Below are 20,744 nucleotides of genomic sequence, written 5' to 3' on the forward strand. Positions count from 1 at the left end.
TGAAACTTCAAAGCTATGCATAGTAGAAATAAGATCGTGGTAAATCCTTAACTGCAGATACAGCTAGTTATACATCATTTAAGGGTATATTGCAGTACACTAAACTTCAAACTAGAATTTTACCAAATTTATAAATTCAAAGAATGAGTGAAAGGCAGTTCCTGTTAATGGTTCCAGTGAGAGGTTGATTCAACTTCTCATTCATAGGCTATCAATGCCGGTTAAGATCCTGCTTTACATACACCTATAAACACCTCAGCTATAAAATTCATATAACCTTTTAGTCAAAAATGATGAAACCGCAGAGGAGTATTGTAAACAGTAACAAAAGAATTACAACCTGCTAGACAGCACAATGATAATACACTACCAGCAACTAATACCTACTTTTACTAAGAACTACAGTGCTCGTCATTGCATTAAGATGGGCGAGCGCCCTTGCATAATGCCATGACGAAAATCAAAGGCCTACCATAAAGGGGGGTCTTTTTTTGTCAGTGCATTATGACAGGTAGCAGCTATTAGCATGATGTCAAAGCCTTCCGCCACACTTAACAGGACTCCTCAGTGCTCACGTGGCTGCCGTGGTGAGAGGGAGTGTTGCACTTTTGTATCTCATCCACCCCATCTTTTGTCCAGTGTTCCCTTTGGTTTTGGGGTTATACATGTTTGATTATGGGTAAAAAGAAGTCTAACACCTGAAACTATAGCTTTAATCATAGGGCTTCACAAAGCTGGGCACCAGACAAAAGAAATACATTGGACCCTCAAATTTCATCATCCCTTTTCTGTATGTAAAACTACAGTTATTCTCTATAAAATGTATTTTTTAATATTTCCCATAAGAAATAACAAAAAATACATTCAGAAAAGGGATGAAATTCAAGGGTCCACTGTAGTGGAGAATGTTGGTGTGTGTGTGTGAACATTCAGTGGGGAACTGGGTGCAGCGTTTCAAGGCTGGTGGCAGTGTCGAGTTACCGTCTGCCAAACTTCAGCCTGGTCCCTCGAAGAAGACACCTGTTCATACCTTAACTGTATTAAAGAAGCAGTTAGGGAGTACACCAAAGATAACCGAAAGAAAAGAACCCACATCTTCTCTCAGAGATGTCTGTAAGAACTGTTAGCAGATATGTGTCAGAACTGGGCTACAGAAGTCACCACCAGGTTAAGAAACTGATTCTCTCCAAGCTACAGAAGAAACGTAGGCTGGATTATGCAAAGAAATATCTTCACTGGAATCTTCAACAATGGTCTGAAGTACTTTGGAGTGACGAAGCAACCTTCACCGTCACCTGTAACCGTGAGGGACATGTGTACCGGCCCAGAGGTAGTGACCCGCTAGACCCATGCTACACCTGTGGGACCACCAAACACCCAGACTCGCTCATGGTTTGGGGGTGTTTCAGTGCTCAGTGTTGGTGAACTCACTGTGCTTCCCAAAAACCAGTATATGAGCCAGTATCATTACCTGGAGTTATTGTGTGACAATCTACCTTAGGCGTTTGACAAGTGTGGGGTTACGGTTTTTATGCAGGTCGCTGCACCGTGTCATATCGCCAAATCTGTAGATCAGTGGCTTAAGGACTGTGAAGTGAGGTTCTTTAATGACTGGCCAGGCAATTCCCCAGACCTAAACCCTATTGAGAACCTCTGGTCAATAGTGAAATAAAGTTTACTGGGCAAGGATATCAGTTCTATCCCGTGGATGGAGGCTGCTCTGGAATAATATACCTCCCCAAACCCTCAAGAATGTGTGTGAGAGTCTTCCTACATGGCTGAGGGATGTAATTAAGTGTGAAGGATGCAGCACTAAGTATTAAAACCTCAGTAACTGTGCAAATATATATATTACAATCTTTCATGGTATGAGTTTGTGTTTTGGTACATGTGTGGGGGAGGGGTGGTATAATGCCGTGACGAGCACTGTAGTAGTATAGCAACACTTCTAAAAATTTTGTAGTATGCCTCCAGCTGAGTGTTAGGTGGCATGTGCTCAAGTATGGCCAACTTCCCCACACCAATGAACACTGCTTGCAATTCTGCTCTCTCCCAATTATCAAAATGTGGTATTTGCTACTAAGGATACACAAGAGCAACAATGTAAGGTGCAGTGAGGAAGGGGAAAATGGGGGTGCAGAGCATATGCCTTCATAATGTACGATATTCTTAGTTAAGCAGTGTAATGTACATTGCTAACTGAGGCTTATTGCTAGTCTGCATGGCCCACTTTCAAGGCACACCAATATATTTATTCCATGAGATCAGTCTAGCAAAGTCCACTATGAAGCCTACTACAGACCTCGACATATACCCAAGAACGACAGAACTCTTAAGGCCTTGTGCCATGCATGGATACAGGCTAATTACTCCAGAAGCTTCAAGATCAAATGGTAAAAAGGTGCATTCTATGCCAAGGCCAACAAAACAGTGTACTTGTCCAAGTAGTGTGAACCCAAACCCCTCAAAGCCAACAACCAGGAAAGAGTAGCAAGTATAGACAACATCTCTGCAGTGACCACTGAGGATTCACTTGACAACTGGGCACAATATAGGACCTCACCAGATACTGACAGAAAGCCAACCCACAACTGCTCTTGAGTCAGTAGAGACGTTGATCCTCTGAGCATGAATCAAAGCCAAGAAATCAGTCAAGATCACTATCAAAGCTAGGAACTTGGGGGTTCAATCCATTAACAACAATACCCAAGGAGAGGCAAAGAACCAGACCTCTCTAACCAAGGACACATTTATGTAACAAACCAGGTAAGCAGCTGAGGTTTTAAATAGTGATTAACAGACATACAAGAGACATGTGGTAACTAAGAGATGCTTCACCCACTGGGGGCTTTATCAATCCTATACAAACAATAGAAAACAGAATACAGTATGTATGGCGAGTCAGGTCAGGTGCTGCATGGGCTACAGGGCAGAGCTAGGTGATGGCTGTCTTCATCTTAAGTAGAATGTGTTTGGCAAGTACTTCTGAGATCATAAAACTGCTTGGGTTTTGAGTGGTGGTGATGGTGTAGTGATGGGAGCAGATTTGAAACAGCTTCTACAATGTAGGTCTGAGTCTCTAATGACAAGCCTGGCATTTCTGAAGTTCTGATGGCAATGGCTTACATTTTAAATAGCTCAACTGTACATATACCACATGATGGCTGACCTACAGACTAACATAGATGTTTTTCAATGACCGTCTGAATGTTTATTTCTTCTTTAGTGCATGAACTGTGCTTCTCATCTCCAGGATTAAATCTGCCTAATCATTTTCCCTGACTTCCTTTATAAATGCCACAATGCTCCAATTACCAATACCATTTTCTCCAAATATAACTGAAATATACATGTATACAGTAGTATTAACATTTATACCTTACTATGCATAGTATGAAAATATATTCTAAGTTACAGTTGCCCTGAACTATGGTTTGAACTCTCAGGAACCTGTCAATTGTTCTTTTGTGTAAATGCAGGTCACGAGATTAAACAACGATTACCAACGTCTTGCTGGACAACGAATTAATGAATTTAGGTTGAAATTAAGATTTAATTGCTACAGTAATGTTCACTAGACCAAGAAAAAACTAGCAAGCGTCTCAGTTATGCAAAACGCTTAATAGGCTTCTACTGTGTAACACCTAAAGGAGGAGAGTAGTACTCCTTGGATAGTTGCCATTTAACCCTTTCGGCGTCGGTCCTGTTATATCACGGCTTTGACGCCAGTGTCAGTCCCATAATGTGATGCCATGAGCTCAGCTCACCCAGATAAGCCGTGAGCAGCAAATTTGGGCCTAGATATGGTTTCGGGACTGAAAGTAGCTTCAAACTGAGCTCAAATTAGCAGAAATGTTCGATTTTTGCCAATGTTCAAGAGTAAACAAATCAAATCACAAGTTCAATACACGTCAACTGGTGGGTCTAATATGCGTTCATGAATGCGCTGATATTATTTATACAATTACTACAATATTGCAGCTGTCTGCACAACAGTAAATCTATATTTTGTGTGAATAAAAATTAACCCTTAAACTCTCCAAACAGATCTACGTTCACATGCGTAGTGCTCCAAAAGTAGATTACGGTTTTTTACATATTTTAAAATATAAAAAAATCGTAGATCAAAGTTTTTTACAAGTTTTCAAATGTAAAAAAAAAAAAAAAAAAAAAAAGAAGCTCTACGTTTTTTTACATACTTTCAAATGTTGAAAAAACGTAGATCTACGTTTGGACAGTTTAAGGGTTAAAAATGGAAAGCAAGCATATTATAAGAGGGACCTGGAGATGTGACAAATTAACAGAAAAAGTGCCAGGAGTGTCTATTATTTATTCTGAACCCTATTTTGAAATTGGCCTTTCTTGAATTTTGAGTAAAATTGGCTAAATCACCAATTTCTGATCATTTTCTTAGGTAGTTGAAATAGGTAAATGGGAAGTTTCTTGTACTCAATAGAATAAAAGGAGTACTAGTGAAGTAGCTATGGGTCCACTTTGAGCCCAAAAGTGGGCAAAATCGCCAATGCGTAAATATCATCGAGCCGCTAACTTTGCAAGAGCGCAATTCTATAAGTTTTCCATCAAATTTTGTACTTTTGGTTTCATTACCTTCGGAAAAAGATTCTCTATCATTTCATAAGATTTCTTTTTTTAAATTCTTGAACCCTGAGAACAAGTTTGCAAGCAGGGGTCGCGACACTGAAAAGGTTAATAACTAGTGCTCCCTAAGTAGAACATACTCTCAAAATCAGTCACAGGTATTTATACGTGGAAATAAACTAAGGAACAATGACTATGACAATGCAATATAATTCGCTGATCAAGAGCACTAGAGTAGTGCTATGATGGTAACGTTAAACCCTTTCAACGTGAAAAAAGTTTTCGTATGTGACTGAAAAGGTGTACTATAAACACACAATACATTGTTTTTGGCTAACCAAAATATATTAAACTTACCAAGGTTTAGACATGCAAGGGTATTTGTGCACTTCCACTCCGACTTCTCATTGTTGGGGCCCTTGAGCTCTTCTAACACTAGAGGTACCCAACCTCCAAACACAAACATCTTGTTTCCCAGCAAAGTGGCAGAATGAAGTGAACGAGGAAGAGGATGTACTCCACTAACAGTTGGACGCTCCCAATTCATAGTATCTGAAACATAATTACTGTATATTCAGAAGTGCATACATAAGTAAATCCCTTATTGGCAAAAGAATAATGCCTTACAATTTGTGCTTTATCCCAAATCACAGGTTGTAGGGAAGAGACAATACAGATGTATAGTATGCAGTAATAGCTAACCTATCAAATTAACTAGGGTAAATTTAAAATTACCCTATAATCTTGTACCTGGAAAAAGTGTTAAAGATAATTTAGTCCAGAAGAATGGTTTATGTAACTTTTTCTTTTCATTCATTTTCAGACAATGTAAAAGATGAGTGGTGTGTTGAGGTTTCTGTGCAGACAAAAAAAAAAAACGTTATCCATGGAGGCAAAGGAGGGAATACATGAGAGTATAGTGGTACTAATACTCTTATATGGGTGTGAAGCATGGGTTGTAAATGCTGTGGCGAGGAGGCGGCTGGAGGCAGTGGAGATGTCGTGTCTAAGGGCAATGTGTGGTGTAAATAATATGCAAAGAATTCTTAGTGTGGAAATTAGGTGGTGGTGTGGAGTTACTAAAAGTATTAGTCAGAGGGCTGAAGAGGGGTTGTTGAGATGGTTTGGTCATTTAGAGAGAATGGAACAAAGTAGAATGACTTGGAGAACTTATAAATCTGTAGGGGAAGGAAGGAGGGGTACGGGTCATCCTCAAAAAGGTTGGAGAGAAGGGGTAAAGGAGGTTTTGTGGGAGAGGGGCTTGGACTTTCCAGTAAGCGTCCATGAGCATGTTAGATAGGTGAATGGAGGCAAGTAGTTTTGGGAACCTGATGAGCTGTTGGAGTGTGAACAGGATGATACTTTGTGAAGGGATTCAGGGAAACTGGTTAGCCAGACCCGAGTCCTGGAAATAGGAAGTACCATTGCTGCACTTTAGGAGGGGTCTGGGATACTGGCAGTTTGGAGGGACATCTAAATTGTCATATCTGAGTGCCTCTGCAAAGACAGTGATTATGTATGAGTGATGGCGAGTTTTGAATGATGAAATTTTTTTTTCTTTCTTTTTGGGTCACCCTGCCTCGGAGGGCAACGGTCGATGTGTTAAAAATTTGTCTTATTTAGCTGCACTGACCTCTTTTCACTGTGCTCATTACACAAACTCTTATTTTCCTCTCACTGTGTGTAACTGTACAGATGGTGGTCTCTCTCTCTCAGACCAAAAATGTGAGAAGTCTGCACCACAATGACACTTTTCAAACCACAATGACACTTTTCAAACAGTACACGTAGGACTGAAACCTTGTCATAAGTTCCACCCTCTCAAGTGTGGGTTATTTGTGTACTATTCTAGCTATAATGTGACTATTCTTCAACCTATCACTGCTAGATGTTTTTACAACTCCCACCGCCTTGCTCTTCTCTATGTTCTTTTAATTTCCAACTCTTACATACCCTCCCAAATTTGTATACCAACCTTGTCTTCAAATTCTCTAAAACAACAGTGTCACTGGGAAGTACAGTGTCTGCACTCTAAAGGAGGGGTCTGGAATATTTTGTTGTTTGGAGGGACCTCTGAATTGTTGTATTTGAGACAGCCACATGCATATACTATAATATGCATGTTTCTAATAATAACCAGGCAAAATTAAATGCATGCCATTATTCTCAGGAAAGAACGGGATTCCTTTTTACTATATATACTGTTACCGTTTTGCAATATGCAAAATGACTACTAATAAAATTACAATCGTCAGATTTCCCTGAAAATAATTGGACAGAGCTCATAACCCTTTCAGTGTTGCAACCCCTGCTCACAAACTTGCTCATAGGGTCAAAGAATTTAAGAAAAAAAAAATTCTTACAAAATGATAATCTTTTTCTGAACACAATGAAACTAAAAGCACAAAATTTGATAGAAAACTTACGGAATTAGGGCTCTCGCAAAGTTAGGGGTCTCGGCGATATTTACACATCGGAGATTTCACCCCCTTTTAGCTCTATTTTGGGCCAATTCCATTGTTCCAGTTAACCAAACTCATAGCTATTTCACTAGAATTCCTTTATTTCTATCGAATGAGTACAAGAAACCGCCCATTTACCTATTTCAACTATCCAATAAAGTGATCAGAACTTACTAATTTGATCAATTTCACACAAAATTGAAGAGAGGCCAATTTCAAAATAGGGTCCAGAATAAATAATGTAGACAGTCCTGGTATTAAAATAACATTTTCTCTGTTCATTAGTCACGTCTCTAGGCCCCTCTTATATTACGCTTGCTTTTCATTTTGACTTTTATTCACACAAAAAATAGAAGATTAGTTATTCAGACTACTGCATAATTGTAATACAGTGGTACCTCAAGTTTCAAACAGCTCCCAACTCAAACAATTATGTAAGTGTATTTTTGCAAGTGCTTTTGTAAGTGTATTTTTGGGGATCTGAAACGGACTAATCTAATTTACATTATTCCTTATGGAAACAAATTCATTCAGTAACGACACTCGAATAGCCTTCTGGAATGAATTATGGCTGAAACTCGAGGCACCACTGTAATTGTATAAATAATATCAGCACATTTGTGAATGCATATTAGACCCACCAGTTGACATTTATTGGACGGGTGACATGATTTGTTTACTCTTGAACATCGGCAAAAATCGAACTTTTCCACTACTTTGAGCTCATTTTCTAGCTACTTTTATTCTGTAAACCATTCAAAATCATCGCTATTTCTGTAATAAATAAAATAAATATCTTCCATTCTATCAAACGAGACCAAGAAAAAGAGAATACAGCCATAAATACCATATGAAAATACACCACACGGTAGCCATTTTCTCTCATGCACTGCTTGCTGCATGTTTTTTTTTTTTTATACTGCACACACTGACCAACCAGACCCATTCTCTCACATGTAGGCCTACCAGCTTTCTCCCGCAAAATTTGAAGCCTCTAGAATTTTGGTGTAGTATTACAGGACTGACACTGGTTTCAAAGCTGTAATATTATGGGACCGACACTGAGAGGGTTAAGAAAAAGTGGAAAAAAAAAAAAAAAATCAAGGAACTTACTGATATCCAAAATCCAGAGATCTCCCAATCTAGTACCACTCATCCCACCATAAATAACCAATTTAGGTTTATCTTTGCTTGTGTATGCAACTCCTGTATGGGATTCTCTTGGAGGTGGTGGTACACCATAAGTGTCTGGTATGTCCCATGACATAACATTAGAGTTTGCCCGTAGTTCCAATGTGTAAAGATCATTCAGGTATCTGCAATTGCCAAAAAAAAAAAAATTATGATACTGACATATATATAAGGAAAATGTTACTTTGTTTACACACACACACAGTATACATATACATCTACACACATACAATAGACCATTAATTAACTCGTGATCTATTAACAATGACATAACACCATAACACAGTTGAAACATTGACATTTTGTACAAGCATGTTGTATGTGTTATTTAGCAGAGAGTAATTTTAGGGAAAAATACCCAAAAGGTGGTATACACAAAAGCTAACACCCAATAATTTTCATTTTAACAGTGAATTTATACAAATGCTGAATAAGTTAGTGACTGATAATAAAGTGAGAAAATTACACTACATAAATGAGAAAGTGAAGTGATAATTTTGTGCCATCGCCTTGATAACGATTTGTGTGTAAAGTTCATAGGTCCACTATGGTATAATCAGCTACAAAAATTATCACGAGAGTCAAACCTGTCTATCAGTCATTTATAGGCAAGATGAATTATACTCTATCATAGGAACACATTTGAATCAGCCTTGGTTTGACCATTTCAGCTTAAAGATGCTAACATATTGTGCTTACTTTGGAATATTATTTTTTGGGTCTTCACTATCATTGGCTAATCCACCAAAGAGGTAGACTTTATTGCCAATAAGAGTAAACGAGTGGCCCAATCTGGGGCATGGGGGTGGGCCATTGCGTGGAGGTCGGGGCTTCACACGTTTCCATTCCCACCTCGAGGCCTGTAGCTCATACAATTCATTGCTGTAGAAAAATGGTGGTAAAGTAGGTTAACATTATTATTCATTCACCAAACATGTGCCAACAAAATTGAATCAGATACTGTACATTAATTTCAAGAAACAAAAAAATCTCTTTTCCCCCAACTTAAGAGTAATGTATCATCCAATGATAATGCTAAAATATGTATCAAGGTGATAACTCTTGAGAGAACAGCAAGTCTCCAACCTGACAGTAACCAAGTAATGTAGCTACTACACTATGGATTGTTACAAAGACTGCAAAATTAAAATACAAAATGGAATAGTTACTGAAAATAAAGGAAATGTAAAGGACTTCAGGTAAAAAAAAAAAATTGATGTTCAAGAGGCATAAATGTTACTACTGCAAGGGTACTCAGGATAAAAAAGTGGCAACAATAACCTTCAAAAGAAGAGATGCTAAGCTATTGATGATATTCCAAGTTCTCTGTACTCTGAACTACAATACTGTTGTGCACAACTCCAATTAAGGAAGACAAAAATGGCATATCTGGAAAATATGCTGAGAAAACACAGTCCCCATCAATTTAAAACAATTATATTGGAATGCCAAATATCCCTCAAACTGTACTCCTTGGAAAGTAAGTGAGATAGAGATGTAGTACAATATTTTAAATTTTACCTGGAAAATATTTAAGGGGCTGGTTCCAAATTTTCACAATCTAATAACATATCATACAAAAGTAGAAAATGAAGAAGACTGCAAATCACCCTTCAGGAGAATGATTGCAATAAGTAGACATAAAATAGTGAGCAGAAAAGGTCCAAGGCTTTAATACTTTCTCTCAATACTGTATGTGTATGTATATCGCAACTATGAGATCATCAATAGAACTGGCACACCACACAATAACGAATTAGTGTAGAGCAAACACACAGCAAGGAAAGCCTGTACTGCAGTTATTTATGAATTAAATTTATGCATAATTAGTCATGGGTAAAAGTTCTAACAAAACAATCAGTGGAGATGGATTGTACTTTTATAGACTACTGCATATTTATACTTTAATACCTAATAACTGACCTCCAAGTAGCCTGTAAATCTTAATATACCTGTATTTGCCATATTCGACCATTCCACCAAAGACAAGAATGCGAGTTCCATCCACGACAAAGCCATAGGCAGCACATCCTGGTGGTACATCTCCCTTCACAGGTGGCACAAACCATTGATTGGTGGCTGAAAAAGTAATTAAACACATGAAAACAATTGCCTTTTACAAATTTCCACAGATAACCATCCATCAACAAATCTCCTTATATAGATATACACTCACTGTTTTTATACCCATTCATATTCAATTGTGGCCTTACAGGTATGAATATAAAAATTCTTAAACAAGCATATACAAATGCAGTACACTAATACTTTAATAGTTTGAAGCACGTCTGTCTGGCGCTCAGCAGACGGAGGATCAAGCCTCCATGTCATGCGCTGAATGATCCCCATGGATTTAGCGCTTAACATAAATTAAAAAAAAAAAAAAAAAAATTGATGCAACAGAAAACTAACAATACCTATATCCATCCACACAGGGTTGGGGGATGACCTTTTGTATGAATATTAACAAAATGACAACAGAAAAACTATCATTTACTGACTACATAGAGCTAGTAAAGCATTTAAACTAATGATGCCTCAAAATACTAAGAATGTAGTTTGTATCAAAGAGGATTTCTGATAATATATGTATATATACACAGAAGTTACTTGAAAGTTTAATCTTGGATCTATACTACCATAATGTGCTGCAGTGAGAGATATGGGAAGTAGTATAAAATAGATTCAGTGAAAAGCAATAGTGCCATGGGTACAATAAGAGAACACTCAACATCCATGGAACAAGACTATTCTGCCTACTACCAGCAGATATCAGAAACAATGTCATAACAAGCGTAGAAGTACACATCAGGAAACTGAATGTAGAAAGAACGAAGAACTCAGAAGTGATACTATATACAAAACACAAATGGATCACTAAACAGGACTAAGGGAACACATGAAGGTTCTTATAAAAAAAAAATAAGACAAATGTCTTGACAGTCAAGATAATAATGCCTCAACGTCCTAAAGAGTAGTGGAAAGATACAAGATATACATGGAAGGTACTTATGGGACTGCAACCAAATCTGTAGTGAGAAATAAATACCCCTAGACAATGCAGAATAAACCCAGCAAAAAGCAGGATTGCCATGGGCATCAACATTCTAGGGTCAAGACTACATAACGTCTTACAAGAAGGTACATGTTATAGTAATTACTGTCATACACTCCGTTATGCCCGCCCAGCTACCATCTCACAATAATATTAATTTGTTTTAGTGAGTGAGAGTGTGTGTGAGTGGGGGTGTGTGAGTGGGGGGAGTGGGGGTGTGAGTGGGGGGGGGGGGGGTGAGTGGGGGGGGGGGGGTGAGTGGGGGGGGGGTGAGTGGGGGGTGTGAGTGGGGGGGGGTGAGTGGGGGGTGTGAGTGGGGGGTGTGAGTGGGGGGTGTGAGTGGGGGGTGTGAGTGGGGGGTGTGAGTGGGGAGGGTGTGAGTGGGGAGGGTGTGAGTGGGGGTAAGTGGGGGGGTGAGTGGGGTGTGTGAGTGGGGTGTGTGAGTGGGGGGGGGGGGTGAGTGGGGGGGTGAGTGGGGGGGTGAGTGGGGGGTGAGTGCGGTGTGTGAGTGGGGGGGGTGTGAGTGGGGGTGTGTGAGTGGGGGTGTGTGAGTGGGGGTGTGTGAGTGGGGGTGTGTGAGTGGGGGTGTGTGAGTGGGGGTGTGTGAGAGTGGGGTGTGTGAGAGTGGGGGGTGTGAGAGTGGGGGGTGTGAGAGTGGGGGTGTGAGAGTGGGGGGTGTGAGTGGGGGGTGTGAGAGTGGGGGGTGTGAGTGGGGGGTGTGAGTAGGGGGTGTGAGTAGGGGGTGTGAGTGGGGGGTGTGAGTGGGGGGTGTGAGTGGGGGGTGTGAGTGGGGGGTGTGAGTAGGGGGTGTGAGTAGGGGGTGTGAGTAGGGGGTGTGAGTGGGGGGTGTGAGTGGGGGGTGTGAGTGGGGGGTGTGAGTGGGGGGTGTGAGTGGGGTGTGTGAGTGGGGGGTGTGAGTGGGGGGTGTGAGTGGGGTGTGTGAGTGGGGTGTGTGAGTGGGGGGGGGGTGTATTTCGTTTATATGATATGTAGCATGTTTCTTATATAATTTTGAAAAAAGTCATAGATGGATTAATGAAAATGTTAATAATAATATAATATACAACATTTAAAGTACGTACCCAGAGAAATTATTACAGTGGACCCCCACATACCGATTTTAATCCATGCAAGAGGGCTCATTGGTATGCGAATGAATTTTCCCCATAAGAAATAATGGAAATCAAATTAATCCGTGCAAGACACCCAAAAGTATGAAAAAAAAAAATTTACCACATGAAATATACATTTTCCTACACACAAAGAGAAGGATACATGCACAATAGTAGAGTAGTACATGCACAGTATATATTGTGCATGTACTAGTCTACTAAATGAAGAATAAATGACACTTACCTTTATTGAAGATGCAGCAATGACTGATGAGACACTGTGTCCTGGGAGTGCCTTTTCCTCCTGAGTACTGTAGGTCCTGTTTGGCATTTTCTTCCAGAACAGGCCTTATCACACTGTGTATGTCACTATGATTCTTAAATCTCTCAAACCAACCTTTGCTGGCTTTAAATTCACCAATATGAGCACTAGTTCCAGGCATTTTTCCCTGTTCACCTGGGTGTTAGTCGACTGGTGTGGATTGCATCCTGGGAGACAAGATTAAGGACCCCAATGGAAATAAGTTAGACAGTCTTCGATGACACTGACTTTTTTGGGTTATCCTGGGTGGAAAATCCTCTGGGGTTAATTGTTTCTTGGTATATTCTCAATAAGCCACACCAACAACAGTGCTACAGCAGCAGCAGACGATGCTACAGCAGCAGCAGACGGTGCTACAGCAGCAGCAGGCGATGCTACAGCAGCAGCAGCAGCAGACGATGCTACAGCAGCAGCAGACAATGCTACAGCAGCAGCAGCAGCTGACAGTGCAGCAGCAGCAGCTGTACCACCAATATTAGCGATGGTTGATTGGGGTTCATTATACAACCTGGCCAGCTCGGAGACACGCACTCCACTTTCATACTTATCAATGATCTTTTTCTTCATCTCTATAGTAATTCTCACCCTTATTGCTGTAGGGTTGGCACTAGAAGCTTTCTTGGGGCCCATGGTCACTTATTTTCCAGATAAAATCACCAAAAAGACTTTAATAATACGAAATGTTACGATTGTATGCTTGGATGCTACCGCGGAGGCTGGCTGGTAAACAATGCCACCGGCGGAACATGTGAGGCTGGCTAAGGCGCACATTGGACGCGTCTTGGACGAACAGCGGTGAGCGGGTTTTTGAGCGGTATGCGAGGCAAAATTTTTGCGATTAAAGTGAGCGGTATGCGGAATAAACGGTATGTGATGCCAACGGTATGCGGGGGTCCACTGTATTATACAGTTGAACCTCAAATTTCGAATGTATCACGTATCGAACGCTTCAAAAATAGAACCCTTTTTTCGAATCAACTTTGTCTCTGTCATCGAACGCGCCCCTATTTTCGGACCGCCGGGTACCGGACCTGTCCGCTAGCCGGCTCTGTCCGTGTCCCCGCGCAGGCGCCGTGAGCCAGTCTGGTTTTGTTGATGCTTGAGTGAACACTAACCTGCGCTCTCATTCAAACATTTTACGATTATTTCATTGGCTAATGCTTGTGGGACTGTGAAATAAGCTACCGTGGGCCCAAAGACACTTGCTAGTGGTACCCCTGTAGTAAAGAAAGTGAGAAACACCACAAATGTGAAGAAGGAAATAATACAGAAGTATGAGAGTGGTGTGAGATTTGCTGAGCTTGCTAGGATGTATGGGTAAAACAAGTCGACCATCAGTTCTATCCTGGCAAAGAAAGAACAAATCAAGGAAGCTCATGTTGCGAAAGGTGTTAATATGCTAACCAAAAAAAGACCACAAATAGTTGAAGAGGTTGAGAAGTTGTTGCTGGTGTGGATCAAGGATAAAGAGATGGCAAGTGATAGTGTTTCAGAGATGATTATTTGCAAAAATATTTATAGATGGGGTTGTAAAGGAAGTAAATGCTAGGGTGTTCGGGAGAGGGGTGGGATTAAATTTTGGGGAATCAAGTTCAAAATGGGAATTGACACAGATACTTTTTGCTGATGATACTGTGCTTATGGGAGATTCTAAAGAAAAATTGCAAAGGTTGCATGCCAATTTAGTACAGAAAACTCCTGGAACCAGTTCAGTGACAGAACCATGTCCCATTTTAGGGAAATGTTAAAGAGGCACCAAAAACAGAGGACTGTGGACAGTTATTTTGTGAGACAGGTGTCCAGTGACTCAAGCTGGTCCTAGTGACATGTAAAGACAGAGAAGGGAAGTAACCCCAGAGAGGGCTTTACCTGAAGTCCTCATGGAGGGGGATACCCCTTCCAAACTCTAACCCCAACTCCCTCTCTCCTCCTCCCTATCTTCCAGATGCCATCACCTCTCTCCTCCTCCCTATCTTCCAGATGCCATTACCAATCTTCAATAAAGGTAAGTAAAATGTTATTTTATATTTATATACATAATTGAACACTATAGTATTTGTTGTGTATGTAAAACTGTAATTAATCTCCATAAAATATATTTTTTTGTGAATAATTTTGGGTTTCTGGAACAGATTAATTGTATTTCCATTATTTCTTATGGAAAATGTTGCTTCAATTTTCAGATTTTTCGAATTTAGAACTAGCTCCTGGAACGGATTAAGTTCGATATTTGAGGTTCTACTGTACTTATTGAGTCTTCAACGCTGTGAGACACTTAGCTACTCCCTCGTCTAGCATAGCTACTCCTAGTAAGTTTATTCAGGTACAGGTACACATGGTATAAACCTTGGTAATAAATCAACGATGCCAACACATACCAGCCTGTATCGGAATCAGTGCTACTTCAAAGTACCCAGACTTTCCTTCAAAAGGCTTGTAGCATCTTACGAAAATCAGAACAAGGCAAAAAACTACTTCAACTTTTACCAGGTCAACCGAAACCAGCACGCCTGTATGGCCTTCCTAAGACACACAAACCTGGCATCCCACTATGGCCTATCACTTGGGGCATAGGGAGTGCACCACACAGACTAGCCGGCCACCTTGCCAAATACCTTTCAGCACTTCTGGGCACTATCAGTCAAGCCCACCTCAAACACTCAGGTGACCTTCTCTCCCGAATTTCCAACCTGAATGTCAAAAACAAAAGCATGGCTTCCTTCGATGTCACAGCCCTCTTTACCAACGTTCCTACTGACGCTGCAATCAACATTCTGAGACGGAGGCTCACTGAAAACCACGACCTCCCTTTACCTCTTCTAGATTTCATCAATCTAGTGGAACTGTGTGTTAATTTCAACTTCTTCAAGTATCAGGACAACTGTTACAAACAATGCTTTGGGCAGCCCGCTCAGTGCTGTGCTTGCCAACCTCTTCATGGAAAACTTGGAGACAGAGAAATTCAGCACCCTCATTCCCAACACCGTTACCTGGCTAAGATACGTTGATGATATATTGGTTTTCTATCCGAGACGTCTCAATATCCAGGCCCTTCTCAACAAGATCAATGCAGTTGAACCATCAATAAAGTTTACACTTGAACTCGAAAATGATGGCAAACTTCCTTTCCTCGACGTTCTACTGTGCAGATCTCCCGACAGTGACAAACTTCTCTTCAAAGTGTATAGAAAACCTACCAACAAGGACGATCTTATACACTTTTATTCACACCAAGACACCCGCACTAAGAGAGGAGTCCTCACTGGCTTTTTCTTGAGAGCTCTTCGCATCTCCTGCCCTTGTTTTCTAGAAGAATGCACTTACATAACACAAGCCTTCACACGTCTTCAGTTCCCATCTTTCTTCATCCGAGATTGCAGACTCATGGCACAAGCTATCCTCAACAAACCGCCCATGGAACAGCCCCCTAAACAGTTCATAGTACTCCCATGTGGCGATGTTGCCACGAATACTCGCCGAGCACTTGCTATGAGTAACATCAACGTTTCCACCATAAACACATCCTCTATCAAAGACCTCACTACGAAACACAGCCCCACACCTCTAACTTCTACAGCAGGCGTCTACACTATCCCCTGTGGGTTCTGTCCCAAGAAATATGTAGGCGAGACAGGCAGAGATCTTGCAGTCCGCCTGAATGAGCATCGAAATGCCTCTAACAGAGACGATGTAAGGTACGCCTGTGTCCTCCACAGAGACTCCACGGGGCATTTGATGAACTGGAACGAGGCACAACTCGTTCTCACCGAACCAGACCTCAGATGCCGACGGTGCCTAGAAGCCTCACTAATCGCCGTCACCGACACTGTAGAACGCAACACTGGAAACTACAAAATTTCAAAAACATTGGCATACATGATACTTAAGCAGCACCAACCCAACAACACAGGAGTCACATGATTTCATCGTCTACCCGTCCTCATCATAGGCAGAGGTTGTTTTGATAAGGACCTGCCTCGCATGGGCCAGTAGGCCTTCTACAGTGTTCCTCCATTTATGTTCTTATGACATTCCTCAGGTCACGTGCGTCACATCTCACTCTCCGCCTATATATATAATGTCTTTCTACCTCTGTATGTTAGAAGTGATCAAGGTCCCAGGACCGAAACGTTTTCTAATAAATATGTTATAGTGTTTGCTTACGTGTCTTTCTAAACCACAGGTACACATAAATATAGTTACAGAGATGATCATATACAACAGCAAATGTGTAGATTACCTAGGATAACCCCTCCCTCCCCCACAAAAAAAAGACGTGACTTATTTCTATTGGGGTCCTTGTAATAACTTATTACTTAAACAATAAAAAAAGATATACAGTGGAACCCCGAGTTTCGGCCATAATTCGGTGGTCAGCTGTTTGGGACGCGTCCGTCCCCCTGGGGCCGCTTATGCATCAATTTGGCTGTGTCTTTCGGTGTGTGAGGAAGCTTCTGCTCATACATCCAAACATTTCACTTGTTTTCCATTGTGTTTTATGGGTTTTTTGCAGGGCAACTGCGAAATATGTAACCATGGCTCCAAAGAAAGCTCCTAGTAAAGTTCCTGTGGTAAAGAAAGTGAAGTGTAGCAGGCATGCAGGGAGTGTAGCAGGCATGCAGGGAGTGTAGCAGGCATGCAGGGAGTGTAGCAGGCATGCAGGGAGTGTAGCAGGCATGCAGGGAGTGTAGCAGGCATGCAGGGAGTGTAGCAGGCATGCAGGGAGTGTAGCAGGCATGCAGGGAGTGTAGCAGGCATGCAGGGAGTGTAGCAGGCATGCAGGGAGTGTAGCAGGCATGCAGGGAGTGTAGCAGGCATGCAGGGAGTGTAGCAGGCATGCAGGGAGTGTAGCAGGCATGCAGGGAGTGTAGCAGGCATGCAGGGAGTGTAGCAGGCATGCAGGGAGTGTAGCAGGCATGCAGGGAGTGTAGCAGGCATGCAGGGAGTGTAGCAGGCATGCAGGGAGTGTAGCAGGCATGCAGGGAGTGTAGCAGGCATGCAGGGAGTGTAGCAGGCATGCAGGGAGTGTAGCAGGCATGCAGGGAGTGTAGCAGGCATGCAGGGAGTGTAGCAGGCATGCAGGGAGTGTAGCAGGCATGCAGGGAGTGTAGCAGGCATGCAGGAAGTGTAGCAGGCATGCAGAATGTGTAGCAGGCATGCAGAATGTGTAGCAGGCATGCAGAAAGTGTAGCAGGCATGCAGAAAGTGTAGCAGGCATGCAGAAAGTGTAGCAGGCATGCAGAAAGTGTAGCAGGCATGCAGAAAGTGTAGCAGGCATGCAGAAAGTGTAGCAGGCATGCAGAAAGTGTAGCAGGCATGCAGAAAGTGTAGCAGGCATGCAGAAAGTGTAGCAGGCATTCCAAAAGCCAGCATTAGTCCTTCAATAAAAGTATGTAATACTGATTTAATTGTTAAAAAAAATTATTTTTTGGTGAATATTTTTGTCTGGAATGGGTTAATTGTAATTACATTAATTCTTATGGAAAATATTATTTCAGTTTTCAGCCATTTCGGTTATAGGCCGAGCTGCTGGAACGGATTACAGCCGAAAACTGAGGGTCCACTGTATTCTGGACACTGTTTGTGAGCAATTTTATAAACATGGTTTAACTTCAGTTGTTTTACTCTGTCTTTAACTTTCAGCATATCCAGTTGTAGCAATTCATCCTGGCCTACATGATCTCTTAGGCCCAGGGCAAGGATGAATCTCATCGTTTTGTTCTGGGTAATTTGTAGTCTATTTTTCAGCTTTTTTTGTTAAGGAAGAGTACCATGAAAAGCAAGAGTAATCTATATGGCATTGTATAAGAGCTAGACATAGGGTCCTGCAAGCCTCAGTAGGTAGACACTGTGCTTGTCTGTAGAGGAACTTTAGTCTGGCCTTTGCTTTCTTTACTACACTGTTCCCTATCAATTCTCCTGTCATGCATGGGTCAGGGGGTTCCCAGACATTTCACCAAGGAAAATGAAGTGATGGGTTCCCCATTACACTGGACGCTAATATTATTTACCCTTTTCAGTTTCTTTCATGCCAAACAGTATGGCTTCAGTTTTCCCGAGGTGTAACGATAATGTGTTGTCTACTAATCATTTGCTACAGGACTCTAGTTCTAGTTACAGTACATTAGCTATATCTTGTGGGTCTTTACCTAACACTAACAAAGCACTGTCATCTGCATACGGTGGCCCGTGGCCTGGTGGCAAAAGCTCTCGCTTCACACAGTGAGGGGTCCAGGTTTGGTTCCCAGCAAGGGTAAAACATTGGGCGTGTTTCTTTACACTGGTTGTCTATGTTCACTCATCAGTAAAGTGGGTACCTGGGTGTTAGTGAACTGGTGTGGGTCACATCCTGGGACAAAATTGACCTAATTTACCTGAAATACTCTGCATAACAAGCGACTTTCTATGTAGTAGTATGTCAGCTAGGCCTGTATACCTTGTACATGTAGTTGTAGAAATATACTATTATTATTATATCATCCACTAGAAGCTTACACTTGATGCTGGTGGGCATGTCGTACATGAATGGTATACAATATCAACAAGATGAAAATTAAGACATGTGCAACATCTGGGTATCTTTACAATAAAGATACCCAGATGTTGCACATATGTCTTAATTTTCATGATGGGCATGTCATTCACAAAACATAGGTACAATAAAGGACCAAGAGAACTACCTTGGGGAACCCCACATGCTATCAGCAGGGGTTCTGATTCTATGTTGTTGATCTTGACAATTTATTTCCTGTTGCTAAGGTAGGACTTAAACCAGTCTACAGAATCTATGCTAATAGCTTGTAGTTTCTTCATAATATGCTGTGGTTGACCATATCGAAGGCCTTTTGCAAGCCAAAGGTCACCACACCAATGAGATTCCCTAGCGACATTTCAGTTTTCAGGTAGTCCATCAGATCCAATAGGGATATGTTGGCTGAGTAAGATGTCCTAAAACCTGATTAGTAATTATGGAGAATGTTTTTGTCATTAAAATACTTAACTACTTGACAGTACACCACCTTTTTTAGAATTTTGGACATCACACTGAGTATACTAACAGGCCTATAGTTGCTGTCATCAGACCTACTATTTTTCTTGAAGACAGGAGAAACTCGGGCCTACTTGAAACCCTCCAGAATGGTATTAGTGGTGATGGACAAATTTATTATGTGCACAATGGGGATTAGCAATTCAGAGGCACCATCTTTTAGGAACATAGCTGGGATGTTGTCTAGACCAGTGCTTTAGTTGGGTTTAACTTGCTTAGTTCTTTTTCACACAGTCATAAGATACACCTACTAGTTGGCAACTGTTTGGGGGGTGACGCCTTTATTAGTGTAATACGTTTTAAAGTTTTTCTTTTTCGGGCCACCCTGCCATGGTGGGAATCGGCCGACATGTTAATAAATAAAATAAAATGTTTTAAACTTATTGGAGTCTGTGTTAAAGGTATTTGATGCAACTGGCAGTTTACTCAGTAGTGTTGATGTGACAGATGTGTAGTATGAATTAAAACAATTTGCCACTTTAGTTGTTTTGTGGCATACCTCGTCATCAATATTTAGCACTATGTTAGATCTATCTACAGGTTTATGTCTATACCCCAGCTGTTTTTAGTTGCTGCCAGAGCTTTCTGGGGTTATTCTTGTATTCTTCAATTTCTGAGCAATAGTGCCTTGACTTTGCTCCTTTTATAAGCCTCTGTACTCTGTTCCTTACCCTTTGGAAGTCATTGAAAGCTGCAATATCCTTAAATCTTTTTTTCAACCGATTCCTGAATTTGGTATTATCTAATATCTCAGTTCTTCATTTAATCCTAACCTTTTTAACTGGTGCAATATTACCAAGGATGGCAGTGAACATGGTTTTGAAAATTTCCCAGGCATCATTTAGGTCCATGCAGCTTATCATCACTCTGTAATCACAATTTTACTACATGTAAACCACACAATAACCAAATTTCTGTAAACTCAGCATTGTAATCCTTACAGAGAATAAACTTT

General features: G+C 41.1%; 1 protein-coding gene across 1 annotated transcript in view; it reads right to left on the minus strand.

Annotated features, from left to right (window-relative positions):
- Window positions 1-20,744, minus strand: part of Hcf (Host cell factor) — a 107,644-nt gene that overhangs the window by 73,014 nt on the left and 13,886 nt on the right. The window contains exons 2-5 of the mRNA XM_053782283.2: window positions 10,205-10,331; window positions 8,952-9,134; window positions 8,175-8,377; window positions 4,957-5,151 (exon numbers count right to left, since the gene is read on the minus strand). Of these exons, the coding sequence (XP_053638258.1) occupies window positions 4,957-5,151; window positions 8,175-8,377; window positions 8,952-9,134; window positions 10,205-10,331 (708 nt within the window). The remainder of the gene's footprint in view (window positions 1-4,956; window positions 5,152-8,174; window positions 8,378-8,951; window positions 9,135-10,204; window positions 10,332-20,744) is intronic.

The sequence above is a fragment of the Cherax quadricarinatus genome, chromosome 38 (genome assembly GCF_038502225.1).
Source record: "Cherax quadricarinatus isolate ZL_2023a chromosome 38, ASM3850222v1, whole genome shotgun sequence".
Taxonomy (NCBI): Eukaryota; Metazoa; Arthropoda; class Malacostraca; order Decapoda; family Parastacidae; genus Cherax; species Cherax quadricarinatus.